Source organism: Globicephala melas, chromosome 2, assembly GCF_963455315.2.
Source record: "Globicephala melas chromosome 2, mGloMel1.2, whole genome shotgun sequence".
NCBI classification, from domain to species: domain Eukaryota; kingdom Metazoa; phylum Chordata; class Mammalia; order Artiodactyla; family Delphinidae; genus Globicephala; species Globicephala melas.
The window spans coordinates 90,988,792-91,013,871 of record NC_083315.2 but is presented as its reverse complement, the minus strand read 5'-3'; the positions used below and the strand labels follow the sequence as shown (position 1 = coordinate 91,013,871).

At 36.4% G+C, this 25,080-nt stretch overlaps 1 protein-coding gene across 3 annotated transcripts in view; it reads right to left on the bottom strand.

The window, feature by feature from the left end:
• Window positions 1-25,080, bottom strand: part of UBR1 (ubiquitin protein ligase E3 component n-recognin 1) — a 166,934-nt gene that overhangs the window by 85,596 nt on the left and 56,258 nt on the right. For all 3 annotated transcript variants that reach the window (XM_030842844.2, XM_060294402.1, XM_030842843.2), the window contains exons 5-12: window positions 15,045-15,175; window positions 6,721-6,859; window positions 5,473-5,535; window positions 5,108-5,231; window positions 4,685-4,792; window positions 3,955-4,043; window positions 2,307-2,405; window positions 1,196-1,353 (exon numbers count right to left, since the gene is read on the bottom strand). In XM_030842844.2, coding sequence (XP_030698704.1) covers window positions 1,196-1,353; window positions 2,307-2,405; window positions 3,955-4,043; window positions 4,685-4,792; window positions 5,108-5,231; window positions 5,473-5,535; window positions 6,721-6,859; window positions 15,045-15,175 — 911 coding nt within the window. The remainder of the gene's footprint in view (window positions 1-1,195; window positions 1,354-2,306; window positions 2,406-3,954; window positions 4,044-4,684; window positions 4,793-5,107; window positions 5,232-5,472; window positions 5,536-6,720; window positions 6,860-15,044; window positions 15,176-25,080) is intronic.

The window sequence follows — 25,080 nt, the reverse complement described above, 5'->3', positions numbered from 1 at the left end:
AAAAATAACTCTGTTGTAAGAATACTTCAGAGTAATGAGAACCACAGAAAGAGATTTTTCCTATACAGTAGACCAAAGGAATGATAAATACACTGATTTAACACTAAACTTTAAGTACTGCCATTTGGAGTTTTTGTATATTTTTTGTTTGTTTTGCATATTGTAAATTATGCATAATTTGTGAATCACACTGGCTAAATGGCAATTCACTACTGAACTCATCACCATCTCAACTTGTACTGAAGATATGATAACATAACGATTTACTGAACTTTAAAGAAAGAATTACATGTCATAATCATGTTTAGAAATTGCAGAATTTGAAAGGGTCTGAAAACATTTTTCTGAGTAATATCAAGGATCCAATGCATAGTTCCAGAAATCTGTCAAATGTATTTTTCTAACTAGAGTAAACTATTTCTAGGTTGGTTTAGAAACTTGTTTCCAGCTCTCTATACTTTACATGGTCACTAGAAGAAGTGGACAAAATTAGAATGATTTTATTCACGTAGGGACTAGAATAAGTAATCATATATATCTTAGAGCTCTTTTTTTAATAGTGAACTAAATGAAACATATTTTGTCTTAATATATTCTTAAAATAATTAAGTTTATGATTTATTGAATACTTTATACAGCATAATCCTTATAGTAGTCACCATCTATTTCTAAAAAAATTAGAAATTTATTTCCTTTTAGGTCCAATGATCCCAAATGTGACCTATCATATGATTCCAACTTTACTTTAAAAGGAAACTCCATTTCTTCAGGGAGAAAAACTTAAGAAACCCCTGATGAATACTTGGTCATATGTATGAAAAAGGAGTTAAAAAAATTCACATCAACAAGATCATCTGAAACTAAGCACAAAGAGACTATGCAAGAGGGGCAGAACCAAAATACATGAGTGGAAGTGAGTGGAAGGCATGGTGACCATGATGGAGATTCATTTGGTGACCCCAAGAGACCCTAAGTTCCTGTGAGAGGCCCTTCCTCAGTACCTTCTTTATTGACCTGATTTTAACTCTATTAGAAGCCTTCACTTAAAACATTTATTGACATCACAGTAACAGTTCTTTGTCCTTGCCATCATTATAAAGATTCCAAGATAACCAAAAGGATCAGATGTTTATATATAGGACAGAATAAACACAACTGTGTTTAACAGGTACCCTCACCTTTTTACTCAACTTACTTTAGATCACATATTACTGCATATACTCTTCCCAATTTGTCCTGGCTATAACCCTGGAAGTTGAATTTATTGTTCCTATCCAAGTACTCAGGCAAAACTTCCAGCAGAGTTTCAGTGATGACAGAGATAACATTTTGCTCTTCAATAAGATGTCGAGCCTGCAGAACATGTGAAGAATATTGTCTTTAGTATTAACTCATTATAGTATGGACTTTACTTATGTATTCATTTGGTTGGTAAATCATTTTGAATAAATGTTTGTTGAGCAACAAACATACTCCTTAGTCTCACAAGATAGCAATTTCTGAGAAATTATTTTCTAAAAGTAAAAATTCCCTACTCCTCAGCAACTAGAAAACACCTATCTGAACACCCCAAGCCCATTACACAGGTTACACAGTATCTGTGTAACATTCATTTACATGAATGTTTACCACTGTTAATCACACAGTGAGCAAAGCAGAACAAACAGATATACTTCAGGCTTCTGTCATATATATTTTCTATTCTGACATCTCCCCCTTAATCGCAATCCAATTTCTCTTCCCCATTCTTTTCTCTGGCCTTTGAAAAGAGAAAGTAGGAACTTTCCAGAAGAAACAGGAAAAGTAGCAGGATAAAAAGGAAGCAGAATCCTCCACCCTCCTCCTCCCAGGCCTATGCAGCTCCATCTCATGCAAATGCTCAACAGTTATACTCTCCTCCTGTTTTGTTTTGTCTTACTCTATTCCCCCACCCTAACAATGATTAAAAAAAAAAAAAACCTAAAGAACAAGAGAATAGCACACAAAAAAATTTTTGGTATTAAAAAGGCACTGTTCCTAAGTTACTCTAGACACTGAGAAACCATCCCTAGGTTTCACCTGCAGGAATAAGCACTTTTGGACCAAGGTAGTGCCATCACTCCCACTCCACAAATTACCTAGCCCTTGGGTATCATTAAAGTATTTTCACGTGCAGATACCACTGAAGCATTATTCAATTTTCCACGTGTAATTAGACCAGCATAGTGACTCAGAAATTGTTTTAATTCAATTCAACACTAACTAAAATTCTTAAATAATAAAATAAATATTACTCAGAAAGGTTGCCAAGACTAATTAATACATACCAAAGTAGGAACAGTAAACATCTGAACTGAGAGTGCAGTTATAGAGATACTTCTGTCATGATCATCACTGATATAGTCTTTCTGTAGCTGCTTATAATACTGGAAGATAAAACAATAAGTGGAGAAGCAATTATAAATAAGTACTGAAAACTTTTAAAATCCCAATTTTAACAGCTGCTATATTTGTTCCCATGTATAAGATGGCAAGTATTATAACTCCTATTTATTAAGGGGAGATACTATGGTCAACAAAAATTTACTAGAAAGAGAATAACAAAAGACTGAATATGAATTCAGCTACCCAAACTAGCATAGTTGGATACTGAGAACTATTTTTAAAAAACACAACAAACACACACACACACACACACACACGTAAAAATCACAGAGGACTGCAAAGGTGTAGTATATACTTTCTCAAACAGAATCTGGGGCAATTTTTAGCAGATTTTACCCCAATGGAATAGGGCAGGGACTATATTGAAAGTATTTAAAAGCTGATATGACCCAGAAAACCAACCATCAGATTCAACCCAGCCTTAAACAGAATGGATGCTGGCTGTACATAACTTCTTATACATACTGGTGCATACCAGCTGAAAATCAATCCTGATATCTTGGGAGAACAAAAATATAATACATCCAGTCATGCATCAAGCATCTATTATATGTAAGCACAGTGTTAGATCCCTGACCTACATATTTAATTTCAACCATTAGAATTCATACAAAGTTTAAGAGGTAACCACGGTATACAGAAAAACATCATATAAGGAGGGAGAACTGCTGTTGTATAAGGAAAAAACTTCATTTCAGATCACAGATATGGTCCAATATTCTATCTCTAATGAGTTTTAGAAGAATAGAGTTGATAATTTGAGTTGTCATCACCTTTAAAGAAACCAAATGTCTTAGTTGCTTTTAACAATCTACTTATAAAATCCAGGAAGTGCAGGTATCTTATCCCATAGTATCATTTGCCTATGACAATCATTATTTAACTCTCTGCTTCCAATTCCATCCTGGGTCTACCTCTGTCCTAAGTTTTACAGAATTTCCTGCCACTCAAAATCAGAGTAAACTAACAAGTATTTACTGGATACCTCTGTATAAGGCAAAGCAGAAGGTTAAAGAAGTACATGTTCTAACTAGTCTAACTTGAGAGAGAGAGAGACAAAAAATATAACAATATAAGGGATATACAATAGATCAATAAAACAATATTAAAAAGCTGTAAGATTTATCTTTATATTCTAGCCTCAAATAGTTAAGTATAACTCTTGCCCATCAGATATCTGCCTCCTTTTAGCATGTATATCTGTTCCTTTTCCCTGCTATGCCTTTCAGCTAGTCACTGCTCTTGTTATAATTTTACTAACAAATGATTAGAAAAGATAAATGTATTCATGAATGTGATAACTTCCTACTGCTTTTTCTAGGCAAACAATAGGTCATTTTCCACCTATCTCCTCTCTCAGACTACTGTTTCCATACTACCAAACGTGAAAATAAATGAACTTTTTGACAGAGAAATGAACTATAAAATTAAATTCTTGCTTCATAATTATCCCCTTTGTTTCCATTATTTCACTTACAAAAATGGTTTTCTATTTCTATTTATTGATATCTATTTATAAAGAGCAATTACCTTCACAAATTCCATAGCAAAGAATTTTTTGTATTCCATCTCCATAAAAAAACTGCTGAAGATCAATTCGTGAAGGATCTTACGGGCACCTATACATCATTTTTTAGGGAGGTGGGAGGAGTATCACCAAGGCAAAAAAAACATTCCAGCTATTAGTAGTGGCAGAATATTATAAAAATATTTCACATGCTAATAGACCTCAAGGACTCAAATGTTAGTGGCATTTATTGCATTAATATTTAATAGCTAGAATTTAAAATACATACATGTAATGCCTTTCCCCTCTTTTTCTGTACCCCTCTCACTCCTGTACCTTACTTCATCCTACTTCTCCCACCTTTCTCCATTCCTTTTCATTCTGTTTCACTAAAGACTACTCTTACTCTGTACTTTCCCTTCTCCATCCCCTTTAACCTTTCTCTCACCTTTTACTTTTGGTTCTTCATTTAAATTTTAAAAATGAAAATTAACATAGCTTTTATAATGGCACTACTGCATGAATGCATACATACTCTTTTTACTGGTTCTGAGTAAATGAAAAGGCACTATAATTAAAAGGCAATATCCCAGGGTTTTAACACAGAATACATATTGATTGGTTAACCTCACCTTCAAAGTATAATATCTTATCAAGTTCACTGATTTAATAAACAAAAGAGATTAAACTCCACTTTAAGGTCATAATATTCCTCTGCTTCATGGCAAGAAGCACAAGTAAAGATCTACCTACCTTTATAAAGCTTTGCATCCCAAAGCATTAACCTGCTTATGAGACAGGGATTCTCAGAGCCAGGTTCTTCTCTAAGGCATGCTTGGCAAAAGATCTGTCTGAAGTCACCTACAAACAAAAAAAGTCATATAATTTTTATTCTTAAAGTATTTTCTCCCAAAAGTACATTTCCTATAATAACATATGAAAAAACTAACAGTAATCATCCTACACTTGATATCAAGAATTATTCTGTCAATATCAAAGAATCAAGAGCCAATGAAACATTATTCACAGCATCTGAAATGCAATCCTGAAAATAAGCAAAATGTATAAAAAAAAACAAAAACCATTTTATTTTATACTCAATGACATTTTAAAATTTGTGGCTATTTAAAAAGACAATAGTTTATGAAAAATAAGAAAAATAGGCTATATACTTACTTGAATAGCTCATAATTTTATTCATCCAGGACCCCAGACGCAAAGCAAATTTCTGATGAGCCATAACCTCAGAGTGTAATACTTCTACATGAAGTGGATGTTGAGAGACATTTTCTGAATGACTCTAGAAATGAAAGGAATATTAAAAACAAACTAGTTTTAAAATTTTTGTTCTAACTAAGTAATCTACTCTTCAAAAAAAGAAATCTATAACTGTTGCAGTTCCAAATCTCTGGGTCTAAATGCTCCAATCTTATCTTTACTTAGGATGTCAAACCACTTCAACAATATAATTGTTTTACTTGGGCTCTTGTAATGTGCATTCCTCTTAAAATTCTCTTTTTGACTCTAATTCAGAAAATTACCTTTATATCTTCCTTTGCTTCCTGGCAAGCAGCAAAAGCACCTGCTTTAACAGCGCGACGGCCCTAATTATAGACAAACATGAGAATTAGGTGGTAGTAGATTGACAATCCCAATCAATCAATAAGTAATATAAAGCCCAAAGACCCAATAAGCTCTTAATTATCAATCATTTGTTGACTGCCTAAAAGTCCTAAGATTGACAATACCTAGAAGATAAACATAAATGTTTAGCAGTTTTATGTAGCTTCAGAACTTTCAATACCACTAGTGGAGAGTTTCTATACTTTAGGATTCTAGATTTCCTGCTTGGCAAGAATGTCAATTATTTACTTATTGTAGTATATTCTATTTCTATCAGATAATAATAAGTTAGCTTTACTAAACTCCTATTATATGTCTTAGACAGTTTTCATGAGTAAACTTAAAATTCTTCATCATGTGTTCCATATCACACTTTTGGTCCACTAGTGGGTTAGAGGTTTGGCCAGGATATTGATTCCTCAAGTCCTAGAATCACAATGCTAATTACTAGTGCCATGATATTTCTTCTACCATCTTACCCTCCTCTTGAGGGTAGGGATTAGGTTAATGTTCCTTCTGCATACCCGAAGAACACATTTTGCTTTGGATGGGTGTTAAATAAAAGCTGAGCCATGCTATCAATATTATTCTAAAAATAGTTTTAATAGATGATGTTAACTAACCAACTTCTCATAATTCATGCATTTATTCATTCATTCAATAATTATAGAAACAGACTGAGGTTGAGCTGACATTCTTTTTTTTTTTTTTTTGGCGGTACACGGGCCTCTCACTGTTGTGGCCCCTCCCATTGCGGAGCACAGGCTCCGGATGCACAGGCTCAGCGGCCATGGCTCACAGGCCCAGCCACTCCGCGGTATGTGGGATCTTCCCGGACCGGGGCACAAATCTGCGTCCCCTGCATCGGCAGGCGGACTCTCAACCACTGCGCCACCAGGGAAGCCCGAGCTGACATTCTTAACTACTCTTTGCCAAGTATATTCAGTAACTTTCTAATTATTTAGAACAGAAGAGGAAAATTAGTCATCTTAAACTGTTAAACACACACAGAAAAATCAAGTTTCAACCAATTTACTTAGGCTATAAAGGATAAATGAAGAGGATGGTTGTACCTAACACAATACTAAGGCACTTGGCAAGGGCCAGTCAACACCCAATTTCCAGGAAGCTGATGAAGACAGCATAATAATTCAAATGACACGAACCTCTTTGTCTATGGCAGTGGTGTGCAACTGTGCCTCTGCGAGCTCACAGTCAAGAGCTCTTTGTAGACTGTATATGACATGGTCATATGAATGGTGTTCATCATTGAAAAGGACACAGTAGTAGCTATCATTTTTCTCTCTGTTTTTAAAAAAAGATATATATTCAGACACTGCAACAAATAAACAAAGGAAAACATGAAATACAGGCTAAAATAATATATGCCATGTGATGAAGCAGCACCATGTAGCTTCCTACGTATGGGAAAGTACCTCTGTAATACTAGTATAGGAGGTGATTTTAAGTGGTACAGTGCCATAAAATTTAAAAACCCTGACAAAAGTATTACCTTTTCGATGTTTGTCCCCCAATTTTTCTAACTTTCAGAATTAAAATATTATTCTCAGTAAGTGGCAGTATGTCTTTAACACCATTCTTAAATCTTGCTAATCTCCCACTTTGACAAAAGGAGACAGGCCTCAGGCTCAGAACCTTCAAGCAGGCAATGACAGACAGATTTTATTAACATTTAGTTTTTATTTAACTTATTTTTACCTTCTATTTATTTTAAGTGATACTGGTTTTATAGCACATTTAAGTTTTTTTTTAAAAAGGTATATAGATTTAAAGTGCCAGAACTACCATTTGACTGAGAGGCCTTAGACAAATCACTTAAGCATTTAATCTTGCTGAGATGACAGTAGCTTTTCCACCTCTAAGAAGAGTATAATATCTACATTTGAGAGTGGTGTGAGGATCTTATAAAATACGTGAAAATGGCTGTCATGGGCTACACAAATGTCAGAAGTTATTATCAGTTTTAAACAGTTTATAATAACCTTTCACTAATACTCAATTGATCCTCATAACTCTAAGAGGCAGCTTTTCTCAGGCCTCTTATACCTTAGGAAATAGAGGCTCAAAAAGACTTCTCTATGGTCCCAAAGCCAATAAGCAGTGAGAATTAGAACTCAGATCTGTGAATTTGAAGTCCAGTGCGTTCTACACACATGACCACACTCAAGCAACCCACCCTTTTTAGACAGGCATATTGCTAGTACTATGTTTACCAACACAAAGTTTCTTAAAGCATTTAACTGATGCTATCAAAATATCTGAAATTAAAACCTTTGTGGACACAATCGCTGATGATCGTTATTTTTATAAACAGTTTATGGCCCAGCAAAAGTCAAAACAATACATTTAATGTTTTTAAAAATTGAAATTCTTAATTCTCTCTCATAGAATAATACAAATACACCCAATAAACTAAAAAAACTGTACTTAGGTTTGTGAAACTCCTATATTACTCAGGTAGAAAAATTCCTACAAGCCCCAAACTGTATTTCATATCAGGTCTAGAATTCTCTTTTGCATTTGTAAATTAAGAGCAAATATTACTGTCACTAAAAGACATATGGTCGTTAGAAATTGCTGGGTTTTAGCTAAAAAAAACTGTTAAGGGAATTCCCTTGTGGCGCAGGGGTTAAGAATCTGCCTGCCAATGCAGGGGACATGGGTTCGAGCCCTGGTACGGGAAGATCCCACATGCCGCAGAGCAACTAAGCCCGTGTGCCACAACTACTGAGGCTGCGCTCTAGAACCCACGAGCCACAACTACGGAGCCCGCAAGCCACAACTACTGAAGCCCATGCGTCTAGAGTCTGTGCTCCGCAACAAAGACAAGCCACTGCAATGAGAAGCCCACGCACCTCAACGAAGAACAGCCCCTGCTCGCCGCAACTGGAGAAAGCACGCGGGCGGCAACGAAGACCCAATGCGGACAAAAATAAATAATAAATAAACTTTTAAAAAACAACTGTTGGGGCTTCCCTGGTGGCGAAGTGGTTGAGAGTCCGCCTGCCGATGCAGGGGACACGGGTTCGTGCCCCGGTCTGGAAAGATCACACATGCGGCGGAGTGGCTGGGCCTGTGAGCCATGGCCGCTCAGCCTGCGCGTCCGGAGCCTGTGCTCCGCAACGTGACAGGCCACAACAGTGAGAGGCCCGCGTACCGAAGAAAAACCACAAAAAACTGTTAAATCCCTACACCTGAAATAAATCTAGATCCCAAAGCACAGGGCAAAGGGCTATCTCCTTATTCCTACCATCAAATATTTTAAATTTTTTAAAATTAATTAATTTATGTATTTTTGGCTGCGTTGGATCTTTGGTGCAGTGTGCAGGCTTCTCGTTGCGTTGGCTTCTCTTGTTCCAGTGCATGGGCTCTAGGCGCACGGGCTTCAGTAGTTGTGGAACATGGGATCTCAAGTGCAGGCTCAGGGCTTCCCTGGTGGCGCAGTGGTTGAGAGTCCACCTGCCGATGCAGGGGACACGGGTTCATGCCCCGGTCTGGGAAGATCCCACGTGCCGCGGAGCGGCTGGCCCCTGGGCCGTGGCCGCTGAGCCTGCGCGTCCGGAGCCTGTGCTCCACAACGGCAGAGGCCACAACAGTGAGAGGCCAGCATACCAAAAAATAAAAATAAAAAAAATAAAGTGCAGGCTCAGTAGTTGTGGCACATGGGCTTAGTTGCTCCACGGCATGTGGGATCTTCCTGGACCAGGGCTCACATCCATGTCCCCTGCATTGGCAGGTGGATTGTTAACCACTGCACCACAAGGGAACCTCCATCAAAATATCTTCTTTTCTTTTTCTTCTTTTTCTTTTCTTTTTTTTTTAAATTTAATTTTATTTTTTTATACAGCAAGTTCTTATTAGTCATCCATTTTATACACATCAGTGAATACATGTCAATCCCAATCTCCCAATTCATCACACCATTCCCCCACTCCCAGCTGCTTTCCCCCCTTGGTGTCCATACGTTTGTTCTCTACATCTGTGTCTCTATTTTTGCCCTGCAAACCGGTTCATCTCTATCATTTTTCTAGGTTCCACAGATATGCGTTAATATACCATATTTGTTTTTCTCTTTCTGACTTACTTCACTCTCTATGATAGTCTCTTGATTCACCCACGTCTCCACAAATGACCCAATTTCGTTCCTTTTTATGGCTGTGTAATATTCCATTGCATACAGGTACCACATCTTCTTTATCCATTCGTCTGTCGATGGGCATTTAGGTTGCTTCCATAACCTGGCTACTGGAAATAGTGCAGCACTGAACATTGGGGCGCATGTGTCTTTTTGAATTATAGTTTTCTCTGGGTATATGCCCAGTAGTGGGATTGCTGGGTCATATGGTAATTCTATTTTCAGTTTTTTAATGAACCTCCATACTGTTCTCCATAGTGGCTGTATCAATTTACATTCCCACCAACAGTGCAAGAGGGCCGCCTTTTCTCCACACCCTCTCCGGCATTTGTTGTTTGTAGATTTTCTGATGATGCCCATTCTGACTGGTATCAGGTGATACCTCATTGTAGTTTTGATTTGCATTTCTCTAATAATTAGTGATATTGAGCAGCTTTTCATGTGCTTCTTAGCCACCTGTATGTCCTCTTTGGAGAAATGTCTATTTAGGTCTTCTGCCCATTTTTTGATTGGGTTGTTTGTTTTTTTAATATTGAGCTGCATGAGCTGTTTATATATGTTGGAGATTAATACTTTGTCTGTTGATTTGTCTACGAGTATGTTTTCCCATTCTGAGGGTTGTCTTTTCGACTTGTGTGTAGTTTCCTTTGCTTTGCAAAAGCTTTTAAGTTTCATTAGGTCCCATTTGTTTATTTTTGTTTTTATTTCCATTACTCTAGGAAGTGGATCAAAAAAGATCTCGCTGTGATTTATGCCAAAGAGTGTTCTTCCTATGTTTTCCTCTAAGAGTTTTACAGTGTCCAGTCTTACATTTAGGTCTCTAATCCATTTTGAGTTTAATTTTGTGTATGGTGTTAGGGAGTGTTCTAATTTCATTCTTTTACATGTAGCTGTCTAGTTTCCCCAGTACAACTTATTGAAGAGACTCTCTTTTCTCCATTGTATATCCTTGCCTCCTTTGTCATAGATTAGTTGACAATAGGTTGCATGGGTTTATCTCTGGGCTTTCTATCCTGTTTCATTGATCTATGTTTCTGTTTTTGTGCCAGTACCATATTGTCTTGATTACTGTAGCTTTGTAGTCTAGTCTGAAGTCAGGGAGTCTGATTCCTCCAGCTCTGCTTTTTTCCTTCAAGACTGCTTTGGCTATTTGGGGTCTTCTGTATCTCCATACAAAATTTAAGGTTTTTTGTTCTAGTTCTGTAAAAAATGCCATTGGTAATTTGACAAGGATTGCATTGAATCTGTAGATTGCTTTGGGTAGTATAGTCATTTTCACAGTATTGATTCTTCCAATCCAAGAACATGGAATATCTCTCCATCTTTTGGTATCATCTTTAATTTCTTTCAACAGTGCCTTATAGTTTTCTGCATACAGGTCTTTTGTCTCCCTAGGTCAGTTTATTCCTAGGTATTTTATTCTTTTTGTTGCAATGGTAAATGGGAGTGTTTCTTAATTTCTCTTTCAGATTTTTCATCATCTGAAGGAATGATGAAAAATCATTGTATAGGATGATGTGTATACGAATGCAAGAGATTTCTGTGCATTAATGTTGTATCCTGCAACTTTACCAAATACATTAATTAGCTCTAATAGTTTTCTGGTGGCATCTTTAGGATTCTCTATGTATACTATCATGTCATCTGCAAACGGTGACAGTTTTACTTCTTCTTTTCCAATTTGTATTCCTTTTATTTCTTTTTCTTCTCTGATTGCCTTGGCTAGGACTTCCAAAATTATGTTGAATAATAGTGGTGAGGGTGGACATCCTTGTCTCATTCCTCATCTTAGAGGAAATGCTTTCAGTTTTTCACCATTGAGAATGATGTTTGCTGTGGGTTTGTAGTATATGGCCTTTATTATGTTGAGGTAGTTCCCTCTATGCCCACTTTCTGGAAAATATTTATCATAAGTGGTGTTGAATTTTGTCACAAGCTTTTTCTGCATCTATTGAGATGATCATATGGTTTTTATTCTTCAATTTGCTAATATGCTGTATCACATTGATTAATTTGCGTATATTGAAGTATCCTTGCATCCCTGGGATATATTGCGTATATCCTTGCATCCCTGGGATATATTGCGTATATCCTTGCATCCCTGGGATATATTGCGTATATTGAAGTATCCTTGCATCCCTGGGATAAATCCCACTTGATCCCACTTCAATTTGCTAATATGCTGTATCACATTGATTAATTTGCGTATATTGAAGTATCCTTGCATCCCTGGGATAAATCCCACTTTTATGTATTTTTGGATTCTGTTTGCTAGTATTTTGTTGAGGATTTTTGCATCTATATTCATCAGTGATATTGGTCTGTAATTTTCTTTTTTTGTAGTATCTTTGTCTGGTTTTGGTATCAGGGTGATGGTGGCCTCATAGAATGAGTTTTGGAGCTTTCCTTCCTCTGCTATTTTTTGGAAGAGTTTGAGAAGGATGGGTGTTAGCTCTTCTCTAAATGTCTGACAAAATTCACGTGTGAAACCATCTGGTCCTGGATGTTTGTTAGAAGATTTTTAATCACAGTTTCAACTTCATTACTTGTGATTGGTCTGTTCATATTTTCTATTTCTTCCTGGTTCAGTTTTGGAAGGTTATACCTTTCTAAGAATTTGTCCATTTCTTCTAGGTTGTCTATTTTATTGGCATAGTTGTTTGTCGTAATCTCTTATAATTCTTTGTATTTCTGCCATGTCAGTTGTGATTTCTCCTTTGTCATTTCTAATTTTATTGATTTGAGTCCTCTTCCTCTTTTTCTTGATGAGTCTGGCTAATGGTTTATCAATTTTGTTTATCTTCTCAAAGAACCAGCTTTTAGTTCTATTGATCTTTGCTATTGTTTTCTTTGTTTCTATTTCATTTATTTCTGCTCTGATCTTTATGATTTCTTTCCTTCTGCTAACTTTGGGTTTGGTTTGTTCTTCTTTCTCTAGGTCCTTTAGGTGTAATGTTATATTGTTACTTGTTTTTGAGGTGGGCTTGTATAGCTATAAACTTCCCTCTTAGAACTGCTTTTGCTGCCTCCCATAGGTTTTGGATCATCGTGTTTTCATTGTCACTTGTCTCTAGGTATTTTTTGATTTCCGCTTTGATTTCCTCAGTGATCTCTTGGTTATTTAGTAACGTAGTGTTTAGCCTCCATGTGTTTGTGCTTTTTACGTTTTTTTCCCCTATAACTGATTTCTAATCTCATAGCGTTGTGCTCAGAAAAGATGCTTGATATGATTTCAATTTTCTTAAATTTATTTAGGCTTGATTTGTGACCCAAGATGTGATCTATCCTGGAGAATGTTCCATGCGCACTTGAGAAGAAAGTGTAATCTGTTGTTTTTGGATGGAATGTCCTATAAATGCCTATTAAATCTATCTGGTCTATTGTGTCATTTAAAGCTTGGGTTTCCTTATTAATTTTCTGTTTGAATGGCCTGTCCATTGGTGTTAATGAGGTGTTAAAGTCCCTCACTATTATTGTGTTACTGTCGATTTCCTCTTTTAGAGCTGTTAGCAGTTGCCTTAAGTATTGAGGTGCTCCTATGTTGGGTGCATATATATTTATAATTGTTATATCTTCTTCTTGGATCGATCCTTTGATCATCATGTAGTGGCCTTCCTTGTCTCTTGTAACATTCTTTATTTTAAAGTCTATTTTATCTGATATGAGTATTGCTACTCCAGCTTTCTTTAGATTTCCATTTACATGGAATATCTTTTTCCATCCCCTCACTTTCAGTCTGTATGTGTCCCTAGGTCTGAAGTGGGTTCTTGTAGACAGCGTATGTATGGGTCTTGTTTTTGTATCCATTCAGCGAGCCTGTGTCTTTTGGTTGTAGTATTTAATCCATTCACATTTAAGGTAATTATTGATATGCATGTTCCTATGACCATTTTCTTAATTGTTTTGGGTTTGTTTTTGTAGGTCCTTTTCTTCTCTTGTGTTTCCCACTTAGAGAAGTTCCTTTAGCATTTGTTGTAGAGCTGGTTTGGTGGTGCTGAATTCTCTTAGCTTTTGCCTGTCTGTAAAGCTTTTGATTTCTCCATCAAATGTGAATGAGATCCTTGCTGGGTAGAGTAATCTTGGTTGTAGGTTCTTCCCTTTCATCACTTTAAGTATATCATGCCACTCTCTTCTGGCTTGTAGAGTTTCTGCTGAGAAATCAGCTGTTAACCTTATAGGAATTCCCTTGTATGTTATTTGTTGTTTTTCCCTTGCTGCTTCCAATAATTTTTCTTTGTCTTTAATTTTTGCCAATTTGATTACTATGTGTCTCAGTGTGTTTCTCCTTGGGTTTATCCTGTATGGGACTCTCTGCCTTTCCTGGATTTGGGTGGCTCTTTCCTTTCCCATGTTAGGGAAGTTTTTGACTATAATCTCTTCAAATATTTTCTCGGATCCTTTCTCTCTCTCTTCTCCTTCTGGGACCCCTATAATGCAAATGTTGTTGCATTTAATGTTGTCCCAGAGGTCTCTTAGGTTGTCTTCATTTCTTTTCATTCTTTTTTTCTTTATTCTGTTCCACAGCAGTGAATTCCACCATTCTGTATTCCAGGTCACTTATCCGTTCTTCTGCCTCAGTTATTCTGTTATTGATTCCTTCTAGTGTAGTTTTCATTTCAGTTATTGTACTGTTCATCTCTTTTTATTTGTTCTTTAATTCTTCTAGGTCTTCGTTAAACATTTCTTGCATCTTCTCGATCTCTGCATCCATTCTTTTTCCAAGGTCTTGGATCACCTTCACTATCATTATTCTGAATTCTTTTTCTGGAAGGTTGCCTATCTCCACTTCATTTAGTTGTTTTTCTGGGGTTTTATCTTGTTCCTTCATCTGGTACATAGCCCTCTGCCTTTTCATCTCGTCTATTTTTCTGTGAATGTGGCCCCCATCAAAACTTCTGATCAAGAAAATAGCTAAAGACTTGGACTAAAGGGAGACACAGTATTCCGAAGTCCCCACCTTTGTTCACAAACCTCTCAGAGAACCTGGAAGTTGGTCCAGGCCAGTATCACACTGGGCAATTTACTCCCTACTGGGATGAATGGCTGCTAGGACCTTGTAAATCATTTAGAACAAGACCCCCAAAATGTGTTTTCTTAAAAATCTGAAGCTCCTGATTAGGCTCTTCCTTTGGCTTAACTTCTGTATAGTGTCTTAAGAGACCATCTCATATAAATGGGCATTTTGGAAGTATTTCAATAAGGCAATTCTCTATAAAATCTTCATAATGATAGTTAAGTTAAAGCAGTAAATAACAACAAAGACATTTTTCAAACACCCGTTTTGCAATATAAATAACCATCATGAAAACTTCTCCCTTTTAAAAAATCCCCCACCTTATCTGGAGTTGAGGAGGCAGTTCTTTTTCCTCTTCCCATACAGTCATTTCTACAATGTATTTTATCACTGAAGGGAATATTTTCCTGGCTTGGTCAATTACCTCTTCATTCAACGGACAGCGTAAGTTCTGCAAGAAAGTATAGAAAAACATACTACCAATGTTGTATATAAGTAAGTGGATGAGAAAGATAATGTTATTAATTTATAGCAATAATTTCAATGAGTTCATTTACACCATCCTCCAGGAATGAATTTAACTTCAACTCAAGATGCTGCTATTCACATCGGTTTAGCTTAACTCCTTGTGGCCAAGTTGGTGCTACAGATGACAGAAAGGCAAGAAGGCAAAACCACAGAGGTCTCCTTTATGATGCTCTTCATTATGAATGTTCTTCCCTGCCTGAATAATTATATCATCAGAGAACAATGAGTTATAGGGAGTGGTTATCCCCTCCAGCTGACAAAAACTTTTCTCACTAATTTATTTCAACTGATCCTTATAGCCACTCTGTTAAGGCAGAAAATTAAAGGCATTTAAAAGATAAAGGTCCCATCCAAGGTCAAAGAACCTCTAAACAGATATAAAAAGCAAGACTAAAATCTGGGCTTTTGACTCCCATGGGGGGGAAAAATGTTAATTTCATTACAAAATACAACTTCCTTAATAAAAGGCTTGTTCAAACCAATTAGCTAAAAAAAAACACATTTAAATGCTCTATGTCATAAACCATTATGGAAATGCAAATCAAAACCACAATGAGATACCTCTTCATACTTGCTAAGGTGTCTATAATCAAAAAGGGAGATAACAATAAGTATTGGCCAGGATGTGGAGATATTTGAACCCTATGCACTGCTGGTGGAAATGTAAAATGGTTCAATTTGGAAAACAGTCTGAGAGATGCTCAAAATGTTAAGTATAGTTACCATATGACCCAGCAATTCTACTCCTAGATATCTATCCAAGAAGTATGAAAACATATATCTGCACAAAAACTTGTACACAAATATTTGTAGCAGCATTACTCATAATAGCCAGAAAGTGGAAACGACCTAAATTTCCATAAACTGAAGAACGGATAAATAAAATGGTATGTAATCCATACAATGGAATATTATTTGGTCATAAAAAAAAGAATGAAGTACATGTTAAAAAAGCACTGAAGTTATACTTTAAATGGGTGAATTCTTTAATACATTATGCAAGTTACAGCCCAATAAGATGTTTAAACAAAGCAGTAAGCAGGAAAAGAAACATAGTAGCTCTTTAAGACACACACACACACACACACACACAATCCACTAGAAATTCAGTACAATGCTTTTAATATTCAATTTTAACCTGCCTGCTATAGACCGTACTAATGAACTGTATTTTATTCTGTGGTGACGAAAACATTAACCTACACATTTATTCTTTTGCATCTATTCTTTCTCACTCCCCAATGCTTTATTATTTTAATTTCTACCATCTCCTCAATATGTCACCTTTCCTCTGGAGATTTTGCTCAGAAGCTTTTGCTAGAGAGAGAGAAAATAGAGTGCCAAAGGTACTAAGAGCAATATTAATCCACTATGTTCCTATTTCTTACCTTTTTTAGCTCAATATTTCCTTTCAATTCCTCAGAAAAGTAGTCTGAATTAAAGAGTTAAGAGAATCTACTCATTACTTCCATACTGTATCAATCAGAGGCTAAGTTCTTCAGAAGAGGTCTGGTAAGTACAGAAGAAACTTTTTTTTTTTAAATTTATTTTTTGGTTGTGTTGGGTCTTCGTTGCTGCACGCGGGATTTCTCTAGTTGTGGCGAGCAGGGGCTACTCTTCATTGCAGCACGCGGGCTTCTCATTGTGGTGGCTTCTCTTGTTGTGGAGCACGGGCCCTAAAGCACACGGGCTTCAGGAATTGTGGAGCGTGGGCTCAGTAGTTGTGGCTCACGGGCTCCAGAACGCAGGCTCAGTAGTTGTGGTGCACAGGCTTAGTTTTTCCAGGACATGTGGGATCTTCCCGGACCAGGGATAGAACCCATGTCCCCTGCACTGGCAGGCAGATTCTTAACCACTGCGCCAGCAGGGAAGTCCAAGTACAGAAGAAACTTTAAAATAAATCATTTATAGCTTAGAAAATAAGAAGGTCCATTAGAGGGAACAAAAGGGTGATAATCAAAATAGATTTTAAAAAACCTTAAAAATTAACCCAGAAATGTACTGCAGGACTAGAAAGAAACTTCTCTTAAATACACTTTAAGAGATACTGCCAAATGCTGGATGATGGGCTGATTAGTATCAGCCACGTCTAATTACATTTGGTAAATCCCTATTATGGTTGGCACAATGCCACACGCCTGGCAGAGTATGGATTTCACATTCACCAAAGCAGAGATGAAACAAATGCGAAGTACAAAGGACTGTTGGGTGGCAATTGATTAGTTATATGCTAGCCATAAGTGTCCTTCTCTCACATCTAGATCATGAATCAGATCTAGAGTCATTGCAGAATATCCAGATTTACCTTCAGAATAAGACTGAATGACCAACTACCTTTGGAATCTAATTAGAAAGCCAAAGAAATCCAAGAAGATCAGGTTAGTTCAGGACTAAATTCAGTGTACTGAGGCCATCTGACTCAGGAAAACCACCAACAGACTGGAATCCCATGATATAGGAAGAGGGAGGCTAGTTTTGTAAACTCAATGAGCAATTTAACTCCCAAGGATTCTTCAGCTACTTAACACAAAACAGTACAAAAACAATTTTCTAGAATGATTAGTTATGGAATGATGAGGATATAAAAATCAAGCCACAGAGCCCTCTGACTATATGCTAAAATATTCCAATACCCTTTAAAAAAATATCAGAGGAGGAAATGGAAATAATCAGAATGAAAAGGGTTCTTAAAACAGAAACAAGAGGGACTTCCCTGGTGGTACAGTGGTTAAGAATTCGCCTGCCAATGCAGGGGACACAGGTTCGAGCCCTGGTCCGGGAAGATCCCACATGCCATGGAGCAACTAAGCCTGTGCGCACAACTACTGAGCCTGCACTCTAGAGCCTGTGAGCCACAACTACTGAAGCCTGCGCACCTCTAGCCTTTGCTCTGCAACAGAGACAAGCCACGCCAATGAGAAGCCCACACACCACAATGAAGAGTAGCCCCTCCTCGCCCCAACAAGAGAAAGCCTGTGTGCAGCAATGAGGACCCAATGCAGCCAAAAATAAATAAATAAATTTATTAAAAAAAAAAAAGAAACCAGAAACAAGAGAATGAATAGAAAGGGACATCTGGTGATATTTAATCAAGCAAATTTTTTATTTGTCAAATGAAGGAATAATCATTTGGAATCAGGACAAATAAATGAGTAAGAGAGAAGAGGCAATCTAAAAATAGAGGGCTGAGGGACTTCCTCGTGGTCCAGTGGGTAAGACTCTGCACTCCCAATGCAGGGGGCCTGGGTTCGATTCCTGGTTGGGGAACTAGATCCTGAACGCATGCCACAACTAAGAGTCTGCATGCCGCACCTAAAGATCCCAAATGCCACAACTAAGACCCAGAGCAGCCAAAATAAATAAATAAATATTTTTTAAAAAATAAATAAATAAAAATAGAGTGCTGAACAATAAGGTATATGTTAACGATAGGTGAATGGGTAAAGAGTATATGAATATTCTTTGTACTCTATTTTTGCAACTTTTTACAAATTTGAAATTATTTCCAAATTCAAGGTTAAAAAAAAAAAAATGTGCTACAGCCCAGATTCTAAAGATCTGAATTTTAGTCCCAACTGTCACATTGTCTGGATTACTATGGCTCTTTAATACATTTAAAATCTGTTGGATCTATTCACACTCATAACTCTTCAGTTTTTCCTGGCAATTCTCATAAATTTTTCCAGAAGAACTTCTGATTACTTTTGTCAAGTTCCAAAAGAGAATTTGGCTGTTATTCTGATTGGGAATATAATGAATTTATGGACTAATTTTGGAAAAACTTTTATCATTTGTAATACTGAACCTTCCAATCCAAGAATGAAATGTGTCTTCTGATTTTTTTTTTTTCTTACATGCCCATACTCCTACAGGAGTATAGTTTTAAAGTTTTCTTAAAACAGACCTGGCAGATTTCTTCTTGGTTTTTTCCCTAGGTATTTTATTTTTTTTGATGGTATAGTAAATGGGATCTTTTCTTTCACTACATTTTCTAAAAGCTATTGCTTTTAAGGGCATTCAAGAAATATTTTTTCTATAACAACCTAAGTGCAAAAAGAATTTGAAAAAGAATAGATACATGTATATGTAAATAAATAAATAAAGTGACTTGCCTGAAAAAAAAATTTTGTTGAATACATTAAACTATGATTTTTAGTATGTAAGTTCCATAACTAACAACCTAACTAAACTCTACTATAGTTTCTAATTCTTTATCAGTTAATTTTCTTGGGTTGTCAAGGTATAAATCATGACTATTTTGCCTCCTCTCCAATATTTATGTATTTTAGTTCATTCTGTTTGTCTATTTGACTGACTTCCAGAATAGCGGTAAATAATAAGAGCAATAGTGAATTTCCTTATCCTGTCTCTATCTATAATGGGAATACACTAGTGCTTCATCATCAAGCATGATTAACAGCTTTTGATTTGAGGCCAATAATTCTGGAAGAAACTGAAAATCTTATCAAAGAGCTACTTTCCCAAAAAGTGCCAGGCATAAACAGTTTCACAGATGAATTCCAAAAACAGTTCATTCTAGGAATGTAGGCATGATTATATTATTCTGTCAAACTTGATTTTACCTGTTAGTTTTATTTAGGCTTTCAGCATAACAATTATTAATACAACTGATTTATAAATTCCATATTATGTCAGATCTGAAGTCAACATAATGTTGGCTTTATATAACAAATTTGGAAAATTTCCCTCTTCTGCCCTCTGTGTTCAGGAATAATTTGTATGTTTTTGTTATTTGTGTAGTGTTTAAGTAATCGAGTGATTTTTATTTATTTTTTATCTTTTTTTTAAATACAGAGAAACAGAGAAACCGGTATAATAAAAACAAATTTTACCTAAATTTAGTAACTCTTTTTTCCATATATGCTTCCTTTTTTATTGCTTATTTTAAGGTAAAAAATAGTCATCATGATATTTTACTCCTAAATACTTTAATATTTATTTATTGATTGATTGATTGATTTTTTGTGGTACGCGGGCCTCTCACTGTTGTGGCCTCTCATGTTGCGGAGCACAGGCTCCGGACGTGTAGGCTCAGCGGCCATGGCTCACGGGCCCAGCCGCTCCGCGGCATGTGGGATCTTCCTGGACCGGGGCACAAACCTGTGTCCCCTGCATCGGCAGGCGGACTCTCAACCACTGCGCCACCAGGGAAGCCCTTTAATATGTATTTAACATGGACATTTCCTTATATAATCTTAATATCCTTATTATAATCTAATAACACTAACAATAACTTTTAAATATTATCTGATATCTTGACCATATTCAAGTTTCCTAATTATTCCCCAAATGTCTATCACATTTGGTTATGCCTCAAGTCATTTACATCTAAATGAATCTCTCATGCCCACCCCTTGACTTTTGTTCTTCATGACTGAGGTCAGGCCAATTTTTCCTATAAAAAGTCCTACATTCTAGATTTATCTTGAAATGTCCTATATATTATATTTATCTTCCTTGCGGTATTCTTTATCTTGTTCATCTCTCCCCTGTATTTCCTATAAACTAGAAGTTAGATCTCAAGGCTTTATTAAGTTCAGGTAAAACATTTTTAGCAAGAATATGTCATTAGTAAGACTATGTACTTCAATTTCTTAGCAGCTTGAGATAAATTCACATACCATATAATTCACTAAAAATATACTATTCAATGGTTTTTATGTGCAGCTATTACCACAGTCAGTTTTAGAACATTTTCATCAACTCAAAAAAACATACAAGGGCTTCCCTGGTGGCGCAGTGGTTGAGAGTCCGCCTGCCAGTGCAGGGGACACGGGTTCGTGCCTCGGTCTGGGAAGATCCCACATGCCGCAGAGCAGCTGGGCCCGTGAGCCATGGCCGCTGAGTCGGCGCGTCCGGAGCCTGTGCTCCGCAACGGGAGAGACCACAACAGTGAGAGGCCCGCATACTGCAAAAAAAAAAAAAAAAAAAATACAAAAAACCTTTAATGATCACACCCACAAGGTCTCCATCCTCATAGACCTAAAAAATCACTAATCTAGTTTTTGTCCCTACGGATGTTCTATTCTGGACATTTCATATAACTGAAATCATGTAATATGTGGTCTTTTGTAACTGGCTTCTTTCACTTAGCATAATGTTTTCAGAGAGTTCCTCTAAATTGAAGTATGTTTCAGCACTTTATTCCCCTTTATAACCAAATAATATTCCACTGTAATGGATATAACCTAACCACATTTGCTTATCCATTTATCAGCTGATGAACATTTGGATTGTTTCTGATTTTTATTAAGAATAATAATACTATTCTATTTTTGTATAACACTGTTTTATTATAATAATAACACTATTATGAATAATGCTATGAACTTTCATGTATAAATAATTATTTGAACACCTGTTTTCAATTATTTTGAGTCTGTCTAGGAGTACAATTGCTGGGGCATGTAGTAACTCTACATTTCACAGGTTGAAGAACTGCCTCTTTCCAAAGTGGGTGCACCATTTTACATTTCCACCAGCAGTGTCTGAGGGTTCGAATAACACTTGTTATTACCTGCTTCTTGATTATAGCCATTAGCGGGTATTAAGAAGTATTTCATTATGGTTTTGGTTTGCATTTCTCTAATGACTTATGATGTTGAGCATCTTTTCATGTGCTTATTGGTTATTTTGTATATTCTCTGAAAAAATTCATATTCAGATCCTTTGCCCATTTTAAAAACTGGGATGTGAAGAATTCCCCGGCTGTCCAGTGGTTAGGACTCCGCGCTTTAACTGTAGAGGGCACAGGTTCAACCCCTGGTTGGGGAACTAAGATCCTGCAAGTCACACAGTGAAATGAAATGAAATAAAATAAAATAATAAAATGCCACCACTAAAAAAAAAGAAAAAAAAAACTGGGTTGTCTTTTTATTTTTAAGTTTTAAGAGTTCTTTGTAAGTTCAACATACCAGTTCCTTTTACCGGATAATATGACTTGCAAATATCTCTCTCTCATTCTGTGTACTATCTTCTCACTTTCTTGGTAGTGTCCTTTGGAACATAAAAGTGTTTAATTTTTTTTTTTTTTTTTTTTTTTGCGGTACGCAGGCCTCTCGCTGTTGTGGCCTCTCCTGTTGCGGAGCACAGGCTCCAGACGCGCAGGCTCGGTGGCCATGGCTCACGGGCCCAGCCGCTCCACGGCATGTGGGATCTTCCCGGACCGGGGCACGAACCCGTGTCCCCTGCATCAGCAGGCGGACTCTCAACCACTGCGCCACCAGGGAAGCCCAATAGTGTTTAATTTTGATGAAGTTCAATTTAAGGTTTTTTTTCTTTTATTACTAATGCTTTTGGTGTTACATCTATGAATCTATTGCCAAATCCAAGGTAATAAAGATTTATCCCTATGTTTTCTTGTAAGAGTTTTATCGTTTTTGCTCTTATTTTTAGGTCTTTGATCCATTCTGAGTTAATTTTTGTGGTTGGTGTGAGTTAGGGGTCCAGATTCATTCTTTTGCATGTGGATATCCAGTTGTCCCAGTCCTATTTGGTAAAAAGATTATTCTTACCCTAGTGAATGGTCTTGGTACTCTTGTTGAAAAATGGCTGACCACAGACATGTGGGTTTATTTCTGGGATTTCAAATCTATTCTGTTAATCTATATTTTTATCATTATGCCAGTACCACACTGTCTTGATTACTGTTGCTTTGTATTAAGTTTTAAAAGAGGGATGTGTGAGTCCTCCAACTTTGTTCTTCTTTTCCAGGGTTGTTTTGGCTATTGTGGGTCCCTTACAATTTCATATGAATTTTAGAGCCATCTTGTCAATTACCTAAAAAAAATTTCCAGCTGGGGAACTGTACTGAATGTGTAGCTGAATTTGGGGAGCATGGCCTTTAATACTGTGATCTATAATAAGAAATATCTTCATCCCAGTTTCTGGCACAGAGCTCCTAAAACCCTAGGAATTTCCCAAGTGAAGAAGTGGGGGCTGTCTTTTGTTATGTTTACGAGGTGACTTTTAGAAAGCACCTAAGGATTCGGGCTGGTTGCCTGGAGACCCAACCTTGTGATTAGAAGGCTGCAACTTTCAGTCCCATCCCCAACCCCAGAGGGGCTAGAGGTTGAATCAATTGCCAATGGCCAATGATTTAACTAATCGTGCTACGTAACAAAGCCTCCATAAAAACAAACAAACAAACAAAAAATCTCCCATAGGCTTCCAGAGAAATACACACAGATGTCTCTAAATACATAAAAGATCTACTACTGCTAAATTCTTTCCAGGCAACGAAGCTTTCAGCCCCTGCATGCTCATCCCCTAGATACAAAAGGATGCAATGAACACTTTAAAATGACTACTTTTCTCTTCCTTAGGTCAGATAAATTCTGAGGTAAGCCCCGGGTCCCAATTTATTTTTCTTCCCGTTACTTTTATATATAACTGAGTTGATTTGAAGTATCAAGACATGCACATGTTAGTACAAGTTAAGATCTGATCACATCTAAATATGCCTGCACTAAATCCAGAACTGTGACACAACAGCACTTAAGTAAAATCTTTGTAAATCTGCTTCCCTAAATCTGGGACACTGAGAAACAATTAGAAAAATGCAACACTGTCCTTAGAAACTGTACATGTTGAAGGAGTGGATATTCAACAAAAGTCTGTCAATGACCATAAGTACAAAGTAAATGCTAAAAATGTTTTAATGCAAGTAAAAAAATATATTCTTGTGAAAATATTTAGGTTTGCCAAAAATTGTCTTGTTAAAACAAGACAGTTTATGCCATGCCCAATTATTTGTTACATGATTTCTGTGCAAATCTTTATAACTGGACAAAGCCTCAGTCCCAAAATGTTCCTCTTTAATTAAAATTTATCCAAATTCAATCAGAAGAGTCCATTTGAATTTATTGTTTTACATAAACAACATTAGAATCTATTTCTTTTTATATTTTTTCTTCCAGTTTTGAGATATAATTGTCATAGCACTGTATAAGTTGAAGGTGTACAGGATAATGATATGACTTAAATACATCATGAAATGATTACCACAATAAGTTTAGTCAACATCCATCAAGTCATATAGATACAAAATAAAAGAAAAAATATTTTTTCCTTGTGGTGGGAACTCAGAGTTTACTCTCTTAACAACTTTCACATATAACACACAGCAGTGTTAATTATTTTAATCATGGTGTACATTATACCCCAGTACTTATTTATCTTAGAAGTTTATACTTTTTTGACCACCTTCATCCAATTCCCCCTCCTCCCACCACCTGCCTCTGATACCACAAATCTGATCTCTTTTTCTATGAATTTATTTGTTTGTTTTTGAAGTATAGTTGACCTATAATACTATGTTAGTTCCTGGTATACAACATAGTGATCTGATATATATTTGATAATAAATGGTCACCATTTCAAAATGGTCACTGTAAGTCTAGTCACCATCTATCACCATACAAAGATACTATATAATTACTGACTATACTCCCCACACTGTACACTTCATACCCATAACCTATTTTGTAACGGAAAGTTTGTACCTCTTAACCTCCCTCACCTATTTTTTTCCTCCCCCTAACTCCATCCCCTCTGGCAAACACTTGTTCTCTGTATCTGTGACTCTGTTTCTGTTTTGTTATGTTTGTTCATTTGTTTTGTTCTTTAGATTCCACATATAAGTGAAATCATACAGTATTTGTCTTTGTCTGATTTATTTCACTTAGCATAACACCCTCTAGGTCTATCCATTTTGTCTCAAATGGCAATATTTCATTTTTTATGGCTGAGTAATATTCCATTTTGTGTATGTGTGTATATTTACACAGACACACCACATCTTCTTTA